A 27353-nucleotide genomic window follows, 5' to 3' on the forward strand; every position below is an offset into this window, starting at 1 on the left:
GATCGACATAACTCCAAACAAGAAAGCCAAACGCCTTGCCTTTGCTCGAGAGCATATTAATGATAAGATCATTAGTGCCGCTACATAAGTATCCGTTGAGTGAAAAGTGCCGTGTGAAGTGCCACAATAGAGCAACAGATAACGTACGTAACGTTTCAACATTTCCAACGCCGCTGCTGCCATTGTCGCTGCTACCATCAACCCGCCGCTGCCACAACGCCGCTGCTGTCATCGTCGCTGCTGCCCTCGTCGCTGCTACCATCAACGCCGCTGCCGTCGTGGGAATGAGCTGCCGCTGCATTCTGTGCAAAAGGGAAGTGAGCGCCGGCAAACAGCCGACGCACCAGGTAACGAGTGCGGATTATTGAAAGTGGTGCAAGCAAACGAAAATTCGAATAAACAACAAAGTGCACACTTTCAGTTTTTGGCTCTCCCTTTTGTGTCACTATATTGACATACATATATATATAACTTGTATAACAATATATATTATATACTATATACTATACAATTAATATATTTGAACCCCACGTATGTTTATATCTGAATGTACAAATTTAAAGTGAATCAAGGGATTTTGGGATTTTGAGGTAGCCCTTTATTTTAAAATAAAGGTGAAAAATTCTTATTTCAAAATTGAATTATTATATATTTTTTCGCAAGTTTTTCGAACCGCGTTTGCAATTATCGGTCTTTTTTCGCAATTTTTGTCGATTTTCGTTCGGACATTTTCCGGTTAAATTACTTTACTGTGCTATTGCTCATTTTGCGCATTTATTGGTTTGCCTTTCGTATACTTGGCAATCGATATTATTTTTTTTCTCGCTTTCGTAACCGATTCCAAATATATTTGTTGCCAACTTTTATTACAATTGGTTTGGCTTTCGTATATTTGGGAATCGACATATATTTTTTCGTTTCCCGATATTACCGTTATAGTCTTTCTTTCGGAAATTTAATTTAACCAACGCAAAATGAGCAAGCCAAAGCCAAATCTCGCAAACCTGTCTCCAAGTAAGGAGTTGACGGACTTAAAATCGTTAAGACCTCAAAGAACGGTTGCGAAAAGTATGTAGTATTTTGCGCATTAAAACGGACCTTCTCGAAAAGACTATGTCTTTAGATCCAATAGAATTGGAATGTCGTCTCGATATATTAAATTCACATAGTGAAAAATTAATGAAGTGCCAATCAAAGATTGAAGAAATTGATGAGGACGACATGGCCCGAGAGGAGTTAGAGGACATAATCGTTGAAACGAACTTCATAATTAAGTCAATTTTAGCGAAAAATAAAACTTCACTTGCCGAAACATCTTTTGTAGCCTCTCACAGCTCAAGGCTCCCTAAAATTAATTTGCCGAAATTCAGGGGAGAATATTCAGAATTCAAAAGTTTTGTGAGTTTGTTCGAGAGCTTGGTTCATAATGATCCAAATATCTCAAATATTAAAAAATTTAACCATTTGGTTAATTGTCTATCTGGGGAGGCTTTGGGAACAGTTAAAGCGTTTCAGATGTCGAATGAAAATTACCCGAAAGCGTTGGCAAGTCTCAAAAAGGTTTATGATAATAAATGTTTGATTTTTTTCAATACAATATCTAAACTTTTTGAGCTGCCAACCATACCAAAGCCATCCGCGCCTTCATTGCGATCAATGATTGACGAAGTGTTAGCGGTATATGACCCATTGCTATCGCTGGGCGATGAGAAACAGATTACAAACGCTATTATAATACATTTAGTAATGACAAAGGTTGACCCTGCCACCCGATCCAAATGGAAAGAAGCGCTTGACTATGACAAACTGCCACTGTGGAAGGAATGTGAAGCCACCCTAAATAGGAGATACCAGCAGCTATCAGCGGAAGGAGCGTCACACTCAAGGACGAAGCCCATACTAACAGGCAGTACGAGCCATGGGAAGCAACAACAAATGGATAGGACTAAATCGCCGTTAGTTGCTGCAAATACACGGCAGCCTACTTGTCAACATTGCAAATCGAGGGATCACCGTCTAACTACCTGACCTACTTTCAAGGCTCTTCCGATTCGAGTTCGTCAAAGCGGTACCGTTATGCATAAATTGCTTGCGTAAAGGACATACCGTTTCCAAATGCAGAGCGGATTGTTGCCGCATATGCAACCGATCTCATCACTCGCTGTTGCACCAGTATCCAGTGTCATTCCCCGCTGCACTTCATCCGCAACCATCAACCACACATGCTATGCATACAGCCAGTATGCCGGATCGGGTCATGTTGGCAACAGTAGTAATTTTAGTGAGGACCAGCTGTGGAGATTACCTGCCTGCGAGAGCTTTGCTCGACTCAGGCTCCCAGGTCAACTTTATGACGGAGGACTTGGCACAAAAGTTGCGGATTCGCCATCAGCACAAAACATTAAGCGTAATTGGAATTGGCACTTCCAATACAAAAGTGGGGTTAAAACTAAGCGCATTTTTCAAGTCGCGGTTAAATAATTTTGAGATTTCGGCGGAATTCTGGGTAATGCGATGCATTTCCGCAAATCATCCAGACCATAACATCAATGTTCTTCTTCTTCTTAATTGGCGTAGACACCGCTTACGTGATTATAGCCGAGTTAACAACAGCGCGCCAGTCGTTTCTTCTTTTCGCTACGTGGCGCCAATTGCATATTCCAAGCGAAGCCAGGTCCTTCTCCAATTGGTCCTTCCAACGGAGTGGAGGTCTTCCTCTTCCTCTGCCTCCCCCGGCGGGTACTGCGTCGAATACTTTTAGAGCTGGAGTGTTTTCATCCATCCGGGCAACATGACCTAGCCAGCGTAGCCGCTGTCTTTTAATTCGCTGAACTATGTCAATGTCGTCGTATATCTCGTACAGCTCATCGTTCCATCGAATGCGATATTCGCCGTGGCCAATGCGCAAAGGACCATAAATCTTTCGCAGAACTTTTCTCTAGAAAACTCGTAACGTGGACTCATTGGTTGCTGTCATCGCCCAAGCCTCTGCACCATATAGCAGGACGTTAATTATGAGCGACTTATAGAGTTTAGCTTTTGTTCGTCGAGAGAGGACTTTACTTTTCAATTGCCTACTCAGTCCGAGGTAGCACCTGTTAGCAAGAGCAATCCTGCGTTGGATTTCCAGGCTGACATTGTCGGTGGTGTTAATGCTGGTTCCTAAATAAACGAAATTAACTACAACTTCAAAGTTATGACTGTCAACAGTGACGTGAGAGCCAAGTCGCGAGTGCGACGACTGTTTGTTTGATGACAGGAGATATTTCGTCTTGCCCTCGTTCAGTGCCAGACCCATTTGCTTTGCTTCCTTGTCCAGTCTGGAGAAAGCAGAACTAACGGCGCGGGTGCTGAGGCCGATAATATCAATATCATCGGCATACGCCAGCAGCTGTACACTCTTGTAGAAGATGGTACCCTCTCTATTTAGTTCTGCAGCTCGAACTATTTTCTCCAGAAGTAGGTTGAAGAAGTAGCACGATAGGGAGTCGTCTTGTCTGAAACCTCGTTTGGTATCGAACGGCTCGGAGAGGTCCTTCCCGATTCTGACGGAGCTTTCGGTGTTGCTCAACGTCAGCTTACACAGCCGTATCAGTTTTGCGGGGATACCAAATTCAGACATCGCGGCATAAAGGCAGCTCCTTTTCGTGCTGTCGAAAGCAGCTTTGAAATCGACGGAGAGGTGGTGTGTGTCGATTCCCCTTTCACGGGTCTTTTCCAAGATTTGGCGCATGGTGAATATCTGGTCGGTTGTTGATTTTCCAGGTCTTAAGCCACATTGATAAGGTCCAATCTGTTTGTTGACGGTGGGCTTAAATCTTTCACACAATACGCTCGATAGAACCTTATACGCAATGTTGAGGAGGCTTATCCCACGATAGTTGGCACAGATTATCGGGTCTCCCTTTTTGTGGATGGGGCGCAACACACTTAAATTCCAATCGTTGGGCATGCTTTCGTCCAACCATATTTTACAAAGAAGCTGATGCATGCTCCCTTTTAGTTCTTCGCCGTTTGAATAGCTCGGCCGGCAAACCGTCGGCCCCTGCCGCTTTGTTGTTCTTCAGGCGGGCAATTGCTATTCGAACTTCTTCATGGTCGGGCAATGGAACGTCTGCTCCATCGTCATCGATTGGGGAATCGGGTTCGCCTTCTCCTAGCATTGTTCGTTCACTGCCATTCAGCAGGCTGGAGAAGTGTTCCCTCCATTGTTTAAGTATGCTCTGGGCATCGGTGACTAGATCACTTGATTGTGTTCTACAAGAGTATGCTCCGGTCTTGAAACCTCCCGAAAGCCGCCGCATTTTTTCGTAGAATTTTTGAGCATTACCCCTGTCGGCCAGCTTATCAAGCCCTTCCTACTCACGCATTTCGGCCTCTTTTTTTTCTGTCTGAAAATGCGCCTACCTTCCCTCTTCAACTCTCGGTATCTATCCCTTCCCGCACGTGCTGTGGTCGATCGTCACGTTGCGAGGTAGGCAGTCTGTTTTCTCTCCGCTGCGACACGTCACTCCTCGTCGTACCAGCTGTTCTTTCGCACTTTCCGAAAACCAATGGTTTCGGTTGCACCTGTAAGTTAAGAGTTTGAAATGCCGTCCCACAGTTCCCTTATACCGAGTTGTTGACGAGTGCTCTTAGAAAGCAGGAGTGCAAACCGAGTAGAAAATCGTTCGGTTGTCTGTTGTGATTGCAGCTTCTCGACGTCGAACCTTCCTTGTGTTTGTTGACGTGCGTTTTTTGCTGCACAGAGGCGAGTGCGAATCTTAGCTGCAACAAGATAGTGGTCCGAGTCGATGTTAGGACCTCGGAGCGCACGCACATCTAAAACACTGGAGACGTGTCTTCCATCTATCACAACATGATCGATCTGGTTGGTAGTTTTTCGATCCGGAGACAGCCAGGTAGCTTGATGAATCTTCTTATGCTGGAATCTTGTACTACTATTAACCATATTTCGGGCCCCGGCGAAGTCTATCAGCCTCAACCCATTTGGGGATGTTTCGTCGTGGAGGCTGAATTTACCGACCGTAGTGCCAAATATACCTTCTTTGCCCACCCTGGCGTTAAAGTCGCCAAGCACGATTTTGACATCGTGGCGGGGCATCTCTCATAAGTTTCCAAGCACTCATAAAAGGCATCTTTGGTCACATCGTCCTTCTCATCCGTCGGAGCGTGGGCGCAGATCAGCGATATGTTGAAGAACCTCGCTTTGATGCGGATTGTGGCTAGACGTTCATTCACCGGAGTGAATGATAGTACTCGGCGACGGAGTCTCTCTCCCACCACGAATCCAACACCAAACTTGCGCTCCTTTATATGGCCACTGTAGTAAATGTCACAAGGACCTACTCGTCTCTGTCCTTGTCCCGTCCATCGCATTTCTTGGACGGCGGTGATGTCAGCCTTTATTTTTGCGAGGACATCAACCAGCTGGGCAGCGGCACCTTCCCAATTAAGGGTCCGGACATTCCAGGTGCATGCCCTCAAATCGTAGACCTTATTCCGTTTGCCATGGTCGTCATCAAAAGTCCCAAGCCCAGCGCACAACCTTATGTAGGGAATGTTTCGCCTTCTCACATTAGCTCACCTTCGAACGGATGTTCTTAGGCTACCCAGAGGATACTTGGTCAAAGACCGGAAGTAGTGAGCTGCTTGAGCCATGTGTAAAAGAATCGTTTCTGGCCACTCCCAAGTGAATGGCGATCAGAGAACTTTCCTCACTTGCGTGAACTTCTACACATGACTCCATCCTCCACATATGAACATTACCACTAGTTTAAGCCGTTAGTTTTAAGATTTAGGCTAAGCAACTAAATGAAATTAAATAAATGCTCTCTTTGAATTGAACTGTGAAACCGAACGAACGCTTTTTCGTTACCGGAACAATTTATACATACATTTTTCGCGACAGGTAATTGGAGTGATTTAAAATTGCGCATCCCTAACTATTATATTTTCCGTGTCTCAAAAACGCTTGAGATTTTTCAATGACATTGTGTAATTATCTTTGACACGAATAAAATGTGTGTAATATCTTATGACGCCAATATGCATCAAACAAATGTATTGTTTTTGTGAGAAATATATACTATATACTCCAACAACAACAAATTTGCTGCATATTGAAAACAACAACAACAGCAATCGAAGCAGTCTGTATGGCTGCATATGATTGTATGAAAATGCAGATCAAAGCGCGCACATGTAATATTGGTTGTCAAAAAAGTCTTGCGGTGTTTTTATTGAATTTTCAATTGTTCATAAAATTGGTTACAATAATGCGATTCAAGTCAAATATGCGCCGTTTTGTTCGATGACCCGTTCCAACGAGATGCCAACTTCATAATGCCCCTCTTATAGAAGCTCGCTTCCCTATTGGTAAAAATCTCGGAGAGCCAATTTTCACAGGACTCTCTTGTGGCCAACTTCAGACTACCAAGCGCGTTCGCCATGGACAGAAAAAGGTGGTAATCACTTGGTGCGAGATCCGGACTATACGGTGGATGCAAAAGAACCTCCTATTCGAGCTCCCGGAGCTTCTGGCGCGTCACTAAAGATTTGTGTGGCCTGGCGTTGTCCTGATGAAAGACAATTCGGCCTCTGTTGATCAAAGATGGCCTCTTTTTCATGAGTGCTGCCTTCAAGCGGTCCAGTTGTTGGCAGTACAGGTCCGAATTAAGCGTTTGGCCATAGGGGAGCAGCTCATAGTGGATTATTCCCTTCCAATTCCACCAAAGACACAGATGAACCTTCCTGGCGTCAATCCAGGCTTGGCCACCGTCTGGGCCGCTTCACCGCTTTACGACCACGACCGTTTGCGCCTTACGTTATCGTAAGTGACCCACTTTTCATCGCCAGTCACTATACGCTTCAAAAACGGGTTTATTTTGTTGCGATTCAGAAGCGATTCGCAAGCGTCGATACGGTCAAAGATGTTTTTTTGCGTCAATTCGTGTGGCACCCATATATCGAGCTTCTTAGTGACTCCAATCTTCTTCAAATGGTTTATAACGGTTTGATGACTCATGCCCAGCTCTTGACCGATGCTACGGCTGCTACTATGCCGGTCTCTTTCGACCAATTCAGCGATTTTATCGCAATTTTTGACGGCAGGCCTTCCGGAGCGTGGCGCATCTTCGACCACCTCTACACAGAACGAAAACGTTGAAACCATCGTTGTGCGGTGGAAATAGAAACTGTATCGGATCCATAAACTGCATAAATTTTATTGGCGGCTTGAGATGCATTTTGTCCTTTATCGTAGTAGTACTGTAAAATATGCCGTATTTTCTCTTTATTTTGCTCCATGTTTGCAACGCTATAACTCACGAACGACTTTAAAGAAACGACAATCAATCAAACACGTGTTAGCGCGTGAAATGAGCTTTCCAAAAAGGAATAGCATGACCCGATGCGACGAATAAAACTAGAACTACGCGCTTTCAGCAAGACTTCTTTGACAACCCATTATATTGGTAAGTGATAAAATCATGATTTGAAGTTCTGAATGCGCACATACGTATACATACTTACATCCATATGAGAATGTCCAGATACATGAGTATATAAGATTAATATTACAAAAGTTGTACGTATATATGTATATTGTTGTGATAAATTTAACTTCTATTAGTAAGAAATATACTTAATACAAAAAGTTGATGGCCGTTTCCTAATTGGCGATCCGTCAATAACATATTTGACACGTTCGTTTAATAATGAAATTATGTATATACTTATTTGCTTTAAACATAAGTGCTGTTAGCTGTTGTTGGCATTAACTCCCCCACCTCTAAATCGAAGCGTCCCGTCTTCGATGATATATTCTGGAAGTTATTAATTTGTGTCAATAGTTTTATTAATATTATTATTTTATTATTAATATAATAAAATTATTAAAGTAATAACATACTTTTGTAATAAAAAAACCCAATATGATTATCAATAATAAAGTACTAAATGTCCACCAAATAGGATTTCCTTTTATTTCTCGTTTTATTGGATTTAACATGTTAAAGTTTTCCAATATTAAATCAATATTTGTTGTTTCAATATATTATTTTACAAAAAAATGGCCTAAATTTACCTTCTTTTAAATATTTAAAAATCTTTCCACAGGATTTTTACATTTTATATCATCAGTTATTACATTATCTTCAAAGTTATCACAAGAGTATATAGTATACTCCGTCTATTGTATAATTATTCTCAATATGTTTTCCGAAAACTATTATAGCACCGTCTTTTACAATATTTATTACATTATTTGCTTCATTAATCTTTGTACAATTAGCATGTTTATTATTTAACATGTCTGAAAAACAAGTATTATTTCTTTTTATCATACCAAATGCATTATTGAACTGTTTTTTCCAAAATTGGACTGAATAACATTTATTTTTGCATTTTAGTAATTTTCTCTTGTGTAGTTAATTAAGTCTGATATAGTATTATTGATATATAATATAAAAGTATCGACGAAATATAGTATGTAAAAATGTCTTTATTGCGCCTATAAGATAATGAAATTAAACTTTAATGTTGTCTTAATTTATTATTGTATTTCTATTTTGTATTTTTACTTTATTTCCAAAGTCTTCTGCAACTATTCGTTTTTTATATTTAGGATTTAATTTATTTTTTTCTCCTATTACTTTTTCATAAATTATTTCTCCAGGGTGAAATTGGAAGCTTGTATTACTTCCTAAATACATTAGAGCAATTTTTTCTTTTACATGTGTTTGAACCTCAGTTAATTCTGCGAAATTATTTTCATCGGTAATATCGAAATTGTTTATTTTTAAAATATTAGTACCGCCTTTTTTTGGAGTGTATATTTTTATTTTATTGTCGGTATTATCTTCGACTGGCGTTTTAGGATTTTCATGTCCTAAGTAGTTTAAATTTTGTATTGTTATATTTTTATTTGGTTTTTCACCATTCTTTTTATGTTTTATTTTTCCGGTAAGAACTGGGGACTGACGTTTTAGGCTCCTTTTTGCATAAAATAATTTCTTTTTAATATAATATTGCCGGTAAAATCTTCGGGTGGCGTTGTAGAACTTGTTTTTTCTACAATTTTGATATTTTTAAAATTGCCGGTACTTTCTTCGGCTGGCATCTTAGGACTTTATTGTCCCATTTGGAATATCTATTGTGGCTCCGATTTTATTTAAAAATTAAGTCCAATTAAGAGATCACTCTCTAAGTTATCAATTTCATAAAAACGTTCTTGTACGCTCAATATATTACTATTATGAAAATGTTTTATGATGGTCGAACCATTAATGGTTCTTACTCTCTTCTTAATTAGAAAAGTGTTTTTGTTATTATAAATTCCAGTTCATATATATGAAATGGTTGCCCCGTATCTATTAAAATTCGAATGATTTGCCCGGTTTTCATATCTGTTTTTATAATATAGGGCAAATCAGAGTTTACCCTAAAAAATGGTTTTCCCCAATGATTGGTTAGGTGGAGGCTGTTTGGTTGATAATTGGTTTCCCAATTATATCTGTTACTCCTAGCCGGTACTTGGTTTGTTTGCATAGGACTAAGGTTATTTATTATTTGATTTGATTGATCCATGTCCATTGGTTCTGGACGATTGGGATATTTTTTGTTCGTATTAGTTAGCCTCTGTGGATACCTCAAATTATTTTGAAAGTTTTTATTAAATTGTTGTTTTCGAGAATTAATTTCTTGATTCTTTTTGGAGAAATGTAACGCGAATTGTAACCTCATTTAATCTGACTGAAGTTCTTGCGCCTTAGCAAGAGATTTAGGCAAATCAGTAGGTTCTAAAGTAAAAAGTATTTGGTTTAAAGGATAGTTTAAGCCAGTTATGAGGTTCTAAGTGCGGTTTCCCGATTTTTAATATTTAATTGCATGGTTATTTCGCAACTTGTTCCGAGCGCCATTATTATTTTATTTATTAATTATTGACATCATTGTAATAGTCTATTAGGGATTGTGATCCTTGTCTAAGTGTGCTTATTTCTTCAATTACTTGTATTGGCCTTCTATCAGCATACGCAAAATCTAATCTCGAAAATATGGCCTCTAAATTTAGAACTGCGCCATGGTTTGTCAAAATGTCGTTAGCATTGCCAACAATCTTGTTTCTCAGTATTGTTAGGGCTCCAAAATATCTCCTACTCTCTTCTATATAGAGACTTATTGAATTTTTTGCAGCTTCCCTCCAGCTGACGTATGACCTTCCCGAAGATTCCTGTAAAGATTTCAGATTTTCTACATTTTCATTGCACATAATTGAGTCGTTAATTGCCTGTGTTTCGTATTCTGTCACCTGCGTAGCAGTTGTTATAATTTTTATTCGGTTATTTAGCTGAGCTATTTCAGCTCTTAAGTTCGTCGTTTGAGTCGCTATCAGTCGAACTATGTCTTCTGCAGTAAAATTACTAACCGCCATTTTCGAAAATTGAAGAATTCTGTTTCACTTTACAGCAATGTTGCCAACTCAGTGGTTTTACCACTAAAACTAGTGGTTTTACTTTCCCTCTAGTGGGCAAAAAACTTTTTTTAGTGGCTGGTGGTTTTTGTAGTGATAAATACCCTCTGACGGTAAATACAAAAAATTAATAATATATATTGTACACTTGTGCTCACATAATTAAGCCACTGCATAGCAAAACTATGTTTCTGAAAATAAATTCACCGTATTAGCTTTTCATTTGTATAACGGTATGCAAAAAAGTTCCGTTATATGTTGAGAAGTTGTTAAGATCATATTCAGAGAAATAAGTATCGTGGTTGGCGAAAAAATTAAAATAAACTCGCAGTTGAACTAGTCGCGTGTGCTCATATGTATAATTAAGCCAGTGTTACAAAATTTTTGCAATCACGGTCTGTGTAAAAAAATTATTAAAAAAGTGAAACGTTTATTGGTTCCATTTAATTTAAAAACGTTTTTTGAAAGTTTTCTAAACAGTGGGTAAAAACAAGAGTACAATTCCATGTGAAAGAAGAGTCATATTGGAATGTATGAAACATGAACAAAAGTTCAAAAATATTGCGAAAGTAGTGGAATATTTAACCTTTTCCAGGGGAAAGGTTAATAATGCTTTACAATATTTTAAAAAACATAAGTCATTTGAAAATCTGCCCCATAAAAAACCCAGAAAGACAACTCCTAACGACGACAGGCAGATAGTACGAATGAGCAAGGTGGATCCTTTTTTGACCTCGAGCGAAATTAGAGCTCAAATTGAGCAAAATCATGGTGTACGGGTATCAGCACAGACAGTCCGCCGGAGATTACAGGAAAATTCCTTAAATGGGCGAATTGCACGAAGCAAACCGATCGTTACAAAAAGGAACATCAAACGAAGGCTAGTGTTTGCGAGAGAGCACCTGCAAAAGGACTCAAAATTCTGGGATCTAGTGGTATGGAGTGATGAATCTAAATTCAATGTCTTTGGGAATGACGGTAGACCCTATGTCAGGCGACCACCACTACAAGAACTTAACCCACGGTATACCAAAAACACTGTCAAACATGGTGGATCAACATTCATGGTGTGGGGGTGTTTTACTTCATGCGGAGTAGGACCACTTGTACAAGTTGAGGGCAAAATGACAGGCAGTATGTACTGAGACATTTTAGCCGAACACCTAAATGGAAATTACGCCGATAATTTACCACCAGCTTGGATATTTCAGCAGGATAACGACCCAAAGCACTACTCCAGGGTCGTTAAGGACTGGTTTGTGATGAACCGTATCAAGTGTCTTGAGTGGCCTGCCCAAAGCCCGGATTTAAACCCTAAAGAGAATCTATGGGGGATTATTAAAAGGGAAGTTGCGGCGAGAAAGCCGTCAAACGCTGCAGGGAAGTAATTTTGCAAAAGGGATTCCCAAAAAAATATTAGTCTAAATAAGGCAAGTTTTTTTGAACAAAACATCGAATTCTTTTATCTGACAGCTTATTTTTGCAGGTGGCTTAATTATATGAGCACGAAAAATACATACCAATGAAGAAAAAAACAGATTTTTGCTTTTGCATTAAAATTTACCTTTAAAAAACTATAAGTACAATAAGGTTAAAGCAATTTCTATTAATTTTGTGAACTTTTTTTTTTCGATTTATCAATAAAACTCAACTTTTATGAATTTGTACACCATAACGTTTATGTGGCTTAATTGTGTGAGCACAAGTATAGTATAGTATATTCTTCACAATTGCTTCCCCCATAAGATATTTTAGTTCTATTTTAAGCTTCTAAAGAGCTACGAATAAGACAAATAAATATCTCAAGGGGGGGACCTTTTTTAACAACTATCGGGTGATTTTTAAGAGCTTGATAACTTTTTTAAAAAAAACGCATAAAATTTGCAAAATCTCATCGGTTCTTTATTTGAAACGTTAGATTGGTTCATGACATTTACTTTTTGAAGATAATTTCATTTAAATGTTGACTCATGTGGTTTCAACAAGATGGCGCTACATGCCACACAGCTCGCGATTCTATGGCCATTTTGAGGGAAAACTTCGGAGAACAATTCATCTCAAGAAATGGACCCGTAAGTTGGCCACCAAGATCATGCGATTTAACGCCTTTAGACTATTTTTTGTGGGGCTACGTCAAGTCTAAAGTCTACAGAAATAAGCCAGCAACTATTCCAGCTTTGGAAGACAACATTTCCGAAGAAATTCGGGCTATTCCGGCCGAAATGCTCGAAAAAGTTGCCCAAAATTGGACTTTCCGAATGGACCACCTAAGACGCAGCCGCGGTCAACATTTAAATGAAATTATCTTCAAAAAGTAAATGTCATGAACCAATCTAACGTTTCAAATAAAGAACCGATGAGATTTGCAAATTTTATGCGTTTTTTTTTTAAAAAAAAGTTATCAAGCTTTTAAAAAATCACCCGATACATTCCACTATACTCAATTGTTTGATATACTCATACGTTCTCTTTTATCTTGTTCGCTCTTTCTTTCTTCGTAACACAATAAATAAACATTTTTTAAATCTTTTAAAGTGAAAATTTACTTCTAATGTACTCCATCATTAATATACTCATACATAAAACAATGTTTAGTAAACGACAGTATTTTCAAAAATTTAGAGATTTCTGGCTCAAAGGCCGTATTTTAAAAGATTGGTTACAAGTTGTTGAAGATAAAGACGGCAATAAAGTAGCTAAGTGTAGGTTATGCGGTGTAACGTTGCGGAATCACTACGCAGATTTAAAAAGTCATACTATACAACAGTGTTTCCCAAAGTGGGCGATAACGCCTCCTTGTGGGCGCTGCAGGTATCAAGGGGGGCGGTAAGAGACCCTGAAAGAAAATGGGGGCGTTGTGTAGGGGCCTGGAGGGTTGTTTGTAATTTTATTTAGCTAGGAGGTCTCTTAGACAACGACTACATGAGCTCTCGACTCTCAACAACAACTTGTGAACATCAACTAATATGAATTAAAAGATTGCTCAAACTAGGTTCTATATTTCTCTCCGCGTAGTTCATATATCTGTCCTATTTTATTGAATATAGAAAAAATGAAAATCATGTCAATCGGTCACTCCGTTTCCTAACGGGGCATCTCGACAGGATAGAATTTATAGAATACTAACTGTCAAACGTATTGCTATTGCCATTGCCAAATCTGTATGTGGGCATTCGCTATCATAATATAATCATTTGCGCAAAGGTGTAGGGTAGGTAGGTTCGAGCTGATGTAGCGAATGCTTTGAGCTCTTGAATAATTTATTTTATCACTTGCGAAATGACGTCGGGTAGGTAGGCTGATGTAACGCACGTTTTGAGCTTTTTGAACTCCTTAAATCTTTTATGTGGAAAATAAAAAAAGGATCTTTATCCTTTTTTACAAATGTATTTCTGGGAAAAATAAGATAATACGAAAAGGAGAAAGATCCTTTTTTTACAAATGTATTTCTAGGAAAAATAAGAATTCATATTTTTGGACTACTATATAATAATTGTGCTTAACTTAAGCAGCTTAAGCATTCCTATATAAACAATGTAATATTTATTTTATATTCATTTGTGGTTTTGCGCGCAATAGATGAGCATTACTTACGCCTCCTTTACACTACTCGCGAAGTTAAACGTATTTCTCAAAGCAAAACAATGTCGGAAGTAAAAAAGAAGAGACGGCAATACTGTGCGGAATACATTAAATTCGGATTCATTGAAAATCCCACAAACCCATCCTCGCCTTTGTGTCTTCTATGTCTAAAAACATTTTCGAATGAAGCAATGAAGCCTTCAAGACTGCAAGATCATTTGAATAAAATGCATCCAGATAAGAGAGACAAGAATGTAGCATATTTTCAAGACCTAGAGAAGAAGCATAATACTCAGCCAAGTGTAGCAAAACTATTTTCGGCGGCTGCTAAGCAAGATGACGACGGACTTCGAGCTTCGTACAATATCTCTTTGTTAATTGCTCAAAAAGGCAAACCACATAACATCGCAGAAGAGTTAATATTGCCAGCAATAAATGAAGTAATAACTACCGTGCTTCATAAACCGGCCGCAGATATTATCCGAAAAATTCCTTTGAGTAATAATTCTGTGCAAAGACGAATTGATGAAATGGCTGAAAACATTGAAGAATCATTGTGCGATCACCTGAGGACAAGCCAATTCTCAATTCAGCTCGATGAGTCCACTTTACCAACTAATGAAGCATTGTTGTTGTCTTACGTGAGGTTTATTAAAGATGAGAAAATATGTGAAGAACTATTATTTGCTAGAAATTTAGAGACCGATACAAAAGGCGAAACCATATTCAATATATTGGAAAAGTTTTGCGATGAGAAAGAGATTCCTTTGAAAAATATTATTTCAATTGCTACGGATGGCGCTCCGGCTATGATAGGGTGCCATAAAGGCTTAATAGCGCACTTAAAAAATAAAATTCCAGATGTCCTTGGTGTACATTGCGTTATTCATAGACAACATTTAGTTGCTAGAAACTTAAGTGAAAAACTATTTCAATCACTGCAATATGTCATCAAAGCAGTCAATAAAATCCGCAACAGCTCTTTGAATGATAGATTATTTCATCAGCTTTGTGTTACTAATGACGAGGATTTCAATCGTTTGTTGTTTCATACTGAAGTTCGTTGGCTATCAAGAGGCAATTGTCTGACTCGATTCTACAACCTGTTTGACTCTGTTATAGAGTTCTTGGAAACTAAAGATACAGAATTTCAAGACAAGCTCATAACATCAAAGAATGATATAGCTTACATGACAGACCTGTATAAATTGTTCAACGACATGAATCTCCAACTGCAAGGCGATAAACTAAATTTAATTAAAACAAAAAACGTCGTTGCTGCTTTCGCAGCCAAACTGCTTCTACACAAAAAGAATCTGGGCAGACGTGAGTTTCACAATTTTCCGAATTTATCAGTATCATGCAGTAACGACGAATTGTTTGCCTACTGCCAACATTTGGAAAACCTCCACATTGACTTCACCGAACGATACCAGGACATTTTGAACTTGGAAATACCAGACTGGGTGTTGGATCCGTTTTCAAATGTCAACACAGCAATGTCACCTCAGCTGGAAGAAGAACTTATAGAATTGACAACAAACGAGGAAATAAAAATCAAGTTCAAAAATGGTTACCAAGAATTTTGGCTACAAAAACCGATCTCGCAATTGTACCCTGGATTGTGGTCAATCGTTCAACGATTCTTGATAGCATTCCCATCGTCATATTTGTGTGAACGTGGATTTAGTGCTGTGACAACACTGCTTACTAAAAATAGAAATCGTTTGCTTGTTACCGAACGTGGCGACTTGCGACTGTTCTTGAGTAAATTGGAACCTGATATTAACAAACTTATTAAACAGCATCAGATTCATCCTTCACATTAGTTTTTATATATGGATCGATTATTTTAGTTTTATTTTTAATAAAAGATTCTCTGTTTTAATACTATAAAGTTGTGTTTCAATAATCATTCTTATTGGCAGGTGGAGCCCGTAAGAATTAACTTGAGACCTAAGCGCCGTTGTATGTTACCTACTGCGCTCAGGTTTCAAGTTGCTGGTTATAGTAAAAGTTTCGTTTAGAATTCTCCGTTAATATACATATATAGGTCACAATAATTAATTTGAAGTTATAGTGGTTTTTAAATATGGGGGCGCTAAAAAAATATTTATTCTCAAAGTGGGCGGTAGACAAAATAAGTTTGGGAACCACTGCTATACAACGACCAAAAAACATCAAGAAAATGCTAAGGTAAATCAAAATAAGATTATTTTTTATTACTCACCTTTTCTTTAAACAACAATTTTAATAAAGTTATAGTTTCAATTATTTACATACATAATACATTATATACATCATTAACACATTATCACGGTTCATCCAAAACTTCCATTCAAACCAATAGATAGTAAAGTATCAAAAACATGCACACGAGCGTATGTGTGATTGATCATTTAGGGCAGGCTATTAATCGCTCTTTTACCAATGAAGAGGATAAAATAAAGTTGCATCGAACAAAGTGTTCAAATATCATCATGAATGTTTGTGCACCACATTTCTCTGATCTACTAAAAGAAGGTTTGAAAAGTCAACCTTACAGTATTCTAATTGATGAACCAACCGTTATTGATGTTATGAAAAACCTAGGAATTGTAATAATCTATTACAGTAATCGTTTCGAGAAGGTCGTATCTACATATTTAGATTTAGTAACGTTAGATGACTGTGATGCTAATAGTATTGTTTCTGCAATTAAAGACGTTCTTCAGCGGTTTGAATTAGAATTAATAAATATGATGGGTATTGGAACCGACAGTGCATCAGTTATGATTGATGTAAATGAAGGCGTTTACGCGAAATTAAAAAGAGAGGTCCCTCATTTGATTTTAGTCCGTTGTATATGTCATTCACTACAATTAGCCGCCTCTAGTGCTGCCAAACAGTTTTTACCACGAAATCTAGAATAATGTATAATTAGTGAAACTTACAATTGGTTCTCCCGATCTGCGTCAAGACAAGCTAAATATAAAGATTTGTATAAAGCAATAAATAATGGAAAAGATCCACTGAAGATCGTGCAGTCCTCTCAAACTAGGTGGTTATCAATTGAATCAGCTGTCTCACGGATATACATATAACCAGTGGCTGGAGCTATAAACTCAGTTTTCAATTGCTAAATTAGACGAAAGATGTTACACGGCAGAAGTCTTGCATGGGATGTATAACGATGACATTAACTTTGCGTTTCTTGCTTTTCTTTATCCAATACTTACTAAACTAAATAGGGTTAATAAATTATTTGAGTCGAATGATGCAGAGAACTAAGTGACGAGTTGGTGAATTTAATTGAGTTACTTGTTAATAGATTAAACTGCCTACCCAAAGAGTGAATCTTTTTACTCAAAACATAAATGATTTCATTGATCCAACATGTAATTTAGGGTATAGATTTAATACTGCTATGACAAAATTAAAAGAACAGGGACTAAAGCAGAGTGACGAGAAAGCAATTCGTCAAAGATGTATAACATTTATTGTGAATTTAATTAATGAAGTTAAAGTTCGATTACCTAATAATGTCGGCATAATGATCACGATCAAAAGAATTAGTGTTGATTGTGCACTAAACCCTAACAAACAACCTATTACTGATTTAATCAAATATTTTAATCACAATAAGAGTGAAGACTTGATTGCACAAATAAACGACCAATGGTATCAAATTCATACCTTAAAGTGGAATGAATCTAAAGATACTAAAAAGTTTTGGCATGAAGTTTTGGCCTTTAAGGATGCTCAAGGACAAGGAAGATTCAAAAAATTGGCTTCTTCTGCTATGGCAATTTTGATATTACCTCACTCTAATGCTGACGTCGAGAGACTTTTTAGTAATATGAACATAATCAAAAGTAAAAAGCGTAATAAGATGGATCTACCAATGTTGAGATCACTGCTGATGGTGCGAGCTGGTTTATCTTTAGCTGGAAAATGCTGTCACGATTATGAGATACCAGATAAAGTCGTTCGGCAAATTGTAAATCGTTCTCAAGAAAATGAGCTTGAAAATATTGTCGATAGTTCTTCAGAAGAAGAAAACATTTCTAATCTTTAATTACAAAAATAATAAATAAAAAAATTTTAATCTCTGTTATTAGTTTAATAGATAAAAATAATTTAATATTTTCATTGTATTTTTATCATTTTAAAAGTATTAACTTTTAAATTAGTTTGCGAATAATAATAATTATTTATTTCAAATACCTTAAATTTCAATTTTTTGACTTTTTTTCCTTTTCGTTTAAATATTTAAATTAGTTAGTTCAGCTTGGAGAGAGCGCTAGTGGTTTTAGAGTCGACACTAGTGGTCCCTGGAAAAATATTCTGGCAACACTGCTTTACAAAAACTTGTATTTCTTACTAGAGGACCCGACCACGCTTCACTGTGGCTGATACATAGAAAGTACTACTATATGATTTATATTAGTTGGATTGCAACTATTAGTTAATGAGATATAGCATTTTTGTAAAGCAACTTGTGTTAGTTTACAAAAAAATTGAGCATAAAACATTTTGTGTGTTAACAAAGCATTGCTTTTTGGAGGAAAATACTACTGAATTTGGGCTCAGGGAAATTCACCGTTGAAAAGATATTTGATAAGCTGGAAACAGGCGAAATGAAGAGGCGAAAGCTCTGTGCAAAGTTAGTGCCTCGCAAGGGCATAATCCAACAAAAACAATGAATGACTGATTCGGAGAAGTGTTTGAGTGCTCTTTAATCGTAATAAAACCGAATTTTTGCTTCGGTGTGTAACAATAGAAACGCAGTTCTTGAGTTTTAAATGGTGTAACTAACACGACTTTCTTTTATGTATATAGACGTGAGGTGTTGTTAATGTTATGTTAATGTTAATTTTTTATTGTTACTTTATTTACATTTTTTGTTTTTGAAGAAATGAAATTCTCAAATGATTCCTACAAATTTGAATTTTTAATAAATGAATATGATTTAAAATACGATTTTTGTATTTATGAGTTGCATTGAATTTCAACATAAAGAGATAAAAAATATCCTATGTCCTTACCCTGGTTCTAGACTACCTCCACACCAATTTTCAGCCAAATCGCTTCAGCCGTTCTTGAGTTATAAATAGTGTAACTAACACGACTTTCTTTTATATATATAGATGTGAGGTTTTTATACTCTCGCAACAATGTTGCTAAGGAGAGTATTATAGTTTTGTTCACATAACGGTTGTTTGTAAGTCCTAAAACTAAAAGAGTCAAATATAGGGTTATATAAACCAAAGTCATCAGGGTGACGAGTAGAGTTGAAATCCGGATGTCTGTCTGTCCGTCCGTCCGTCTGTCCGTCCGTCCGTCCGTCCGTCCGTCCATGCAAGCTGTAACTTGAGTAAAAATTGAGATATCATGATGAAACTTGGTATACGTATTTCTTGGCTCCATAAGAAGGTTAAGTTCGAAGATGAGCAAAATCTGCCCACTGCCACGCCCACAAAATGGCGAAAACCGAAAATCTATAAAGTGTCATAACTAAGCCATAAATAAAGATATTAAAGTGAAATTTGTCACAAAGGATCGCATTAGGGAGGGGCATATTTGGACGTAATTTTTTTGGAAAAGTGGGTGTGGCCCCGCCCTCTACTAAGTTTTTTTGTACATGTCTCGGAAACTACTATAGCTATGTCAACCAAACTCTATAGAGTCATTTCCTTTAGGCATTTCCATATGCCGTTCAAAAATGGAAGAAATCGAATAATAACCACGCCCACCTACCATACAAAGGTTATGTTGAAAATCACTAAAAGTGCGTTAACCGACTAACAAAAAACGTCAGAAACACTAAATTTTACGGAAGAAATGGCAGAAGGAAGTTGCACCCAGGCTTTTTTTAAAAATTGAAAATGGGCATGGCGTCGCCCACTTATGGACCAAAAACCATATCTCAGGAACTACTAATCTAATTAATTTTACAGCAAAGTAAAAAAATATGTAAATGACGGATGATGAAATCTCGATTATCACTTTATCATGCGAGAGTATAAAATGTTGGGTGACACCCTAACTTAGCCCTTCCTTCCTTGTTTTTTATTGTTTTTGTGTTTTTTTCGAAGAAATGAAATTCTCAATTGACTCCTGCAAACATGAATTTTGAGCAAATGCTTATGATTTGAAATATAATTTTTGTATTTATGAGTTGTATTAACATATAGAGATAAAATGTATTCTATGTCCTTACCCTGGTTCTAAGCTACCTCCCCACCAATTTTCAGCCAAATCGGTCTAGCCGTTTTCATGTTATGTCGTGACAATAGAAAACGGGTTTCATTTTTATATATAGTATAAGTATATGTGACCTGGTCTACAAAAAGGGAGCTAACGTGCGAAAACTAGTTTTCTGGGAAAAGCTGTTAAAAAATAATTGTCAGTTTCTCGTTATCTCATTAATTGTTCTCCTTTTTTTTAACACCTAAGCCCCTTTTTCGTAGACCAGGTCACATGTAGATTATTTTATTATGCGCATGGCAAATTTGCTCACTTTATAAAGTTCCGAGTTCAAAATATTTTAAAAGCTTACTTTGCTCGAAAAACGATTCTGTTAAATCAGCATATAAATATAAGTTACATTATTAATTATTTTACTAGCGAAGTATATGTTCATATATAATTACAGATATGTATTTGGGCGATACGATTGCAGAGAGAAGTTACATAGGTGTAATATTACATTTTTTAAGGCTTAAGTATACAAATTAAATTTAACTTAAAGAAAAACCTGCTATTTATCATGTTTTGCTCACACTATAAACTTGCTTGTGGAAACTTGTCTAAATTTAAATGAAGTTGAATATTTAATTTCTAAAGTAAAAGCTATTCTTTTATGGATCAGAAATAGTGTCATCAATTCGGGTAGATTTCGACGCGCACAGATCGAAGCAGGCGTTGCTGCAGATGCAACAAAAAATCTCAATTTGTCTCAGATGATTTTGTTTACCTCGATTGGACCCGAAGTGATTTAAGGTAGTTAGATTGAGGCAACTAATTAAGTAATAGCTATACTAAAACCTTTAGAATTTGCAACCCCGGAAACTTCTGCTGAGAAGTGTGCAACGTTGTCAAAAATCATTCCAGCTATTATTTGCAAAACTTCTCAACTTAAGGAAACGAAAACATCAATACTAGCTATTTGTAATTTTAATTTCTCAAAAAGGAAATCGCGTTTCAGTATGAATAATACGTTCTTTAGAAGGCAGTCATGCGCATAATTAGTAAGGACACAAACCATTACCTGTCAGCTGATGGCTGAATGATCTGTATAATTAGTGAACGGAGATGTAAATTCACGACATGTAAACTATATACATACATATGTGTATGTACATATGCTTCATGTGGTGTGATGCTGCAATCCGTTAACCAAATTAGAGATGGCAAATATTTCAGTACCTGTGATTTTGTCACTGCTACTTAAAAATCACTGGTCACAGTTGTGACAAGTTTCCTAAAGCAACATTGACCTGAATTAGGGAACACATGGGAAACTTCTACAAAGTAGCAGTCACACTGTCACATGAAAAATTGCGACTGTGACAAAATAGCATTCACAGTGGAACATGAAAAATTGCGACTGTGATGAATTCATATTCATTAAAGCTATGAGTTTCCTTTCAATTTTAGATAAGTAAAAATTGGTTGACATATAAAATAACTTAATTTAGCTTTAAAAGAGTAATACTTATGTACAAATTAAATTGATTACAGAAACCTCAATGCAGTAGTAAGGCCAATTATAAAACTTTTAATCTTAAAATTGCATCAATTTTATATACATAAATATATACTGATACAGTAAATATAAGTAACGAAATATTTTTAAAAGTATGTTTTCGTTTACTTTAAATAGTTTCTATTGAGTATCCTTATATTGAAAAAAACCTTCAGAGATTAAATTTATTGTGACATAAAAAATATGGTTCTTAAAAAATAACGGATCATTTACATTAATTTTAGTACGAAAGAGTTACAAATCATTTTGCTTATACGTAATAAAAATTAAAGATGTCTGTATCAAAAAGAACCAAAACGAGTCATGTGTAGCAAATTTTTAAAGAGGTTGATGCCATTTTCACAAAATGTGATATTTGTAAATCCTAAATATCGGATAAAACATCAACATCTTATTTAAAAAAAACATATGGAACGGAAGCATCCCACTGTTCAATTGGAAATGGTAATATAATTTTGAAAATAAATCAAATTGTTTTTGTGAAAATGTTTTTGCAGTCGAAAACTACGCCGCGCCGTAAAATGTACCAGTTACTTTTGAAGAGGATATTCCATCAACTTCGACTGCATTACCGAAGTTTTAAACTCAAACCCAGCTTTTAAATGTCGCGCGGCTAAAATCAAATAGTGAAATTACAAGCAAATTATTGCAGCTCTTTACGGTGGATTTGCAACATTTCTCTATATGTATTGAGGACTAGGGTGGGTCGATTCCGGACTTTTTTCGATTCGGGATTTCTAATAGTGCGGAAAAGTTGCCTTAGTACTCTATGATTCCAACGCAACTTTTTGTTTTGACATCGGATTGCATTTTCAACCCCAACTCCGGCCATGAAATTTCGGAAATTCGCCTAAAATCGTGAAATTGTCTACCTAGCGCCTGAAATACGCATCTCATGGCAAAATGTATAAAACAAAAGTTATTTGTTATGAAATGGTATATGTGATCATGGCCGTAGGACGAACCGTTCCCGAGATACGAGCGAAAATGCGGCGCGCCTCAGCGCAAGGTGAAAATCGGCTTGCGGCCACACTTCTTGACGTTGATTTCGCCGAGTGCTATCACTCAGCCGCAAAGACAATACACTTACACAAGTCAGCGAAGGTGAAAAGTACTACCGCGACACTCTCAAAGAAGAAAATATTTCTCTTATAGCGGAACCTGGTTGTCATTACTTTGGCCACGTCACGTCACCTCTCCTTCCGGGTCAGCTGAGGATGAGACGCAAGCTATATGGCAACATTTACAAGACAATTCAGTTGATGTGGAATATCTAGAAGTTGTAGGTGCTGATGGCACCAACACGAACACAGGTTGGAAAGGTGGAATCATTCGGAAACTAGAAGAAAGAATAGGTAGGCCATTACAGTGGGTTGTTTGTCTTCTACATTTCAACGAACTTCCATTTCGTGCTCTTTTCGAACACATAGATGGTGTCTCAAAGAGTCCAAATACATTTTCTGGCGACATAGGTAAACTGCTCCGTAATTGTGTCAAATTTGAAAGTTTTCCATCCTGCCAATTACCTTCTGAGGTTATTAATCCGACCCAACTTAGCACAGACCAAGCTTATCTCTATAAAATATCAGAAGCTGTTATTTCCGGTCAATGTTCCTCAGATTTAGCGTCGATGCATCCAAGTAACATGTGCAAATCTCGCTGGCTCACCTGTGCAAATAGAATTCTGAGATTATACATTTCTACTGACAAACCAACAAAGGAAATAAAGATTTTGGTCAAGTACATACTTACAGTTTACTCACCTTTGTGGTTCTCAATAAGATTCAACAGTTCAATCAAAGATGGCTCGCGCCATCTCTATACTGCAATTCAAAGGTCGAGATACTTACCTGCTAAACTGCGCAAGGTCGTCGATTCATCCATTCAACAGAATACTTTCTTTGCTCTTCCAGAAAACATTATCCTTAGTATGATGACTGACGAACGGATAGAAGTCAGAAAGTTGGCCCTTGACCGTCTTCTGGCAGCCAGAGAAGCAGAGTCTGACACTGTAAATGGAAGGGTTAGATATAATAAAGTGCCAAAGCTGAATTTCAAAGCTAATAATTATTACGATAAGATTAACTGGAAGGCTATTACTTACCTTGACTGTTCCACCAGTTCTTTGTTCAGTTTCTAACGAAGAACTCATAAAAGGGCTGTCGGGAGACACAGCAGAGATATGGAAATTTAGTGAATTCCCCTCTCACACCGTGGCAGTCGAGAGAACCGTTAAACTGGTGACAGAGGCATCTTATTGGCCCCTAATCTCGTGATCGTTTTATACGCTCTACACTGAAATCTAGGCAACAAGTGCCAAAGTTTAGTACAAAATCTGATTTTATCAATAAATTTGACACAGATTCAGACTAAAACAAGCCTGACATATGGTTGGTTGGTTGGGTTGGGCTTGGGAAGAACCCGAAGAGCAGCCACCTCCACGCGGTGGGTTCTGGGTGACCAATACAGGTTAGCTGAGAGCTGCAAAATTTTTACCTTGCGCTGTGGCGCGCCGCCTTTTCGCTCGTATCTCGGGAACGGTTCGTCCTACGGCCATGATCATGTTTACCATTTCGGTAGCAAATGACGTGACAAATAACTTTTATTTTATACATTGTGCCATCAGATGAGTAATTCAGGCGCTATGTAGACAATTTCACGATTTTAAGCGAATTTCCGAAATTTCAAGGCCGGAGTTGGGGTTGAAGATGCAATCCGACCTCAAAACAAAAAGCTGCATTGGAATCAGGAAGTACTAAGACAACTTTTCCGCACTATTAGAAATCCCGAGTCGAAAAAGTCCGGAATCGACCCACCCTAATGTACATGTACTGTTTTTTTTAGTAGGGAACGGTCATACCAAGTTTCATAAGGATATCTCCATTTTTTCTCAAGCAACATCTTGCACGAACGAACGGACGGACAGACAGAATATCAACTCTCTTCGTCATCCTGATCATTTTTATATATGTACATAAAACTATATCTATACCGATTAGGTTTAAAATTTTATGGTTTTAGATGATAAATACAACCGTTGATGAACAATACAATTATACTCCGTAGCATCATATTGCAAGACTATAAAAAAGGATTTGAAAAAAAAAATCTAAAAAATTATAATAAATCATTTGAAAACAAAGAAGTGAGGAAAGTTCCCTTATTGCCATTCACTTGGGACTTGCTAGAAACGATTATTTTACATATGAGTCAATCAGCTCACAACTTCCGGTTTTATACCTAGAATCCTGAGAGTAGCTAAAAAAACATCCGTTTGAAGGCGAAACATCCCTCCTCAGGGTTGTGCGCTGGCTTTAAGACCCGCCACGTAAAAAACTCCACCAATAAAAAGATGAAAACAGGCTCAGTTAAGTGACCCCTGCAAACGTGTAAATGATTACACCGGTCAACACGATTTTTGGGTCTGACATCTACATTATAAATTTTAGTTTCTCCTATGACAAAAATAAGGAAAAAAAATTTTTCCGGTTAAAGTTTGCTTTCGTAGAAATTAGAGCAATTTTTCGATTTGTAAGCAGAAATTACTGATTTTTATATTTTTTCTACAATTTCACTATAGATTATAATTAGAAAACTTTTTTTTAGATACAAGAGTCGTTTTTATTCAAGACTAGCTGACCCGGCGAACTTCGCACCGCCTAATTATTGGAGGCATATTTAGTAAGTCACAAACACACGACACAACACTTTTTTAATTTTATTGAAATTTGCTGCTTTTAGATTTTTATAAATATTAAAGAATTATAGTATAGATGCACAGCAAAGAGACGTTAACATTTCAAGTGACATTTTACCATAGACAATTTTTTTTGAGTGAATACTGACATATATTTACACTATAACTATCAAACTACATCTGTCGTTTTTTTTTGACGATGGCCATGGTTAGGAAAAGAAGAAGAACTACATCTGTCATCGAGAAAATAAAGAATTCAAACAACTATAATATAGTTATAGTGAAGCCATATATTCCTCAACTCTTTCAAATGCATTGTCCGTTTTGTAAAAAGTGGATGGAACGGCAGAAAAAAAATAATAACTGTCCAGATTGTATTAAATTATTATTAAGATGCGACGAATGCTACAACATAATCGCTGTTACCATGGTATAGAGGAGTAGGGAAAGTCCCATTCACAATAGAAAAAAGAGCCATTCAGAGTCCTTAACCTACCCCTCAAGTGTACGTTCACAATAAAACATCATGGCCACCTCTGGTGAATAAGGGTGGCGAGAGGTCAAAACGGGTTGCAGAAAGCGAAAATGCTATAATATAAAATTATAAATTTATAGTACTATATTTGTACATGTATAAATACTATTTTAAATTTTTGTTATAGAATGAAGTTTAATGCTGTTATCAAAAGATTTAATTATATCTTCTTGATATAAATAAATATGCTATATATTTTTAAGCGTTGTAGTTAATTTATTCATGGACAAATTGAAAATTATTTTTGATAATGAGTGTACCAAAAGAGATAACTATTGTGGAAAAATTTGGTATTACATGTCATAATAATTCGTCTGAACAGTAAAACACAATTTTTTACTGTAAGATAAATCAACATCTCTTAAATCATAAAATTGGAACAGCACCTGACCCATTACGCAGCAGTATTAACGAGGCCATGTTTAGTTATTCCGTACTTTTATTGGAATAAAATCCCAACCCGATCTGTTATTTATCGTCTCAAGGGAAATTTGCACACTTCTTCCAGATTCAAATAACTAAATAAACCATCGTAAAGCATTTAACCATGAAATAAACTCAACCAAATTGCCTTGCAAAAACCTTCGTTACGATGGCAAAAATGTAAATAAGGCTGTGAATGAGTATAATCTGGACCCCACTATTCGGCATGGTTGCTTATTTGTTCGTAACATTTTTCTGTGGTGAACATTTATTAACTTACCACAGTTAAAAAGAGGCATAAATAAAAAACTTAATTTTTCATGAATTAGCTCATATTGTTCTCATCTTTAAGAATATATATTAAAATAAAACGATTTTCTTTTGAAAATATATTCAACTTTTATATATAACCAATATTTTTGGGACAACTTTTCCATAAATTTTAAGAAAATCACACAATGCAACCATTTTCCGGTTAAAAGTCGGCCATCTTGGATTCCACTAGAAACTCAACCCCGGACTACACTTGACGTTTCTACAGTGGCACCTCTCAGCTGTGCCTTTGTTTACATAACATCAGCTGATAGTGACCTTACTCCTCCTCTACCGTGGCTGTTAACGAATAATACGCGTGAACAGGGCAAAAGTACAAAAATATATATTAAAGCAAAAGCTGCTATCTAAACCAAAACACGTTTCTACAATGACATCTTCATCATCTGAAGAGACATTCTGTGAATTAAATTTATCGGCCGAAGACATACAGGACATTCAAGTTATTGAAGACAGCCAAAAGCCCAACATCAAGAATGTTCTGGTAGATATCGATGTTATTGAAGACAGCCAGCAGCTCAACATTGATAATGTTCTGATCGAATCAGATTTGTCCGAGTCG

The 27353-nt window shown here is 36.9% G+C and overlaps 2 protein-coding genes across 4 annotated transcripts in view; both read left to right on the plus strand.

The window, feature by feature from the left end:
- Window positions 1-27353, plus strand: part of LOC126765696 (uncharacterized) — a 624074-nt gene that overhangs the window by 36362 nt on the left and 560359 nt on the right. The window lies entirely within an intron of this gene.
- The window catches only part of LOC126765721 (uncharacterized), a 488551-nt gene continuing 461799 nt past the window's right edge, over window positions 602-27353 (plus strand). The window contains exon 1 of the mRNA XM_050483459.1: window positions 602-2709. Coding sequence (XP_050339416.1) covers window positions 1114-2028 — 915 coding nt within the window. The 5' untranslated portion in view covers window positions 602-1113 and the 3' untranslated portion in view covers window positions 2029-2709. The remainder of the gene's footprint in view (window positions 2710-27353) is intronic.

This window comes from Bactrocera neohumeralis, unplaced genomic scaffold, assembly GCF_024586455.1.
Source record: "Bactrocera neohumeralis isolate Rockhampton unplaced genomic scaffold, APGP_CSIRO_Bneo_wtdbg2-racon-allhic-juicebox.fasta_v2 cluster11, whole genome shotgun sequence".
Taxonomy (NCBI): Eukaryota; Metazoa; Arthropoda; class Insecta; order Diptera; family Tephritidae; genus Bactrocera; species Bactrocera neohumeralis.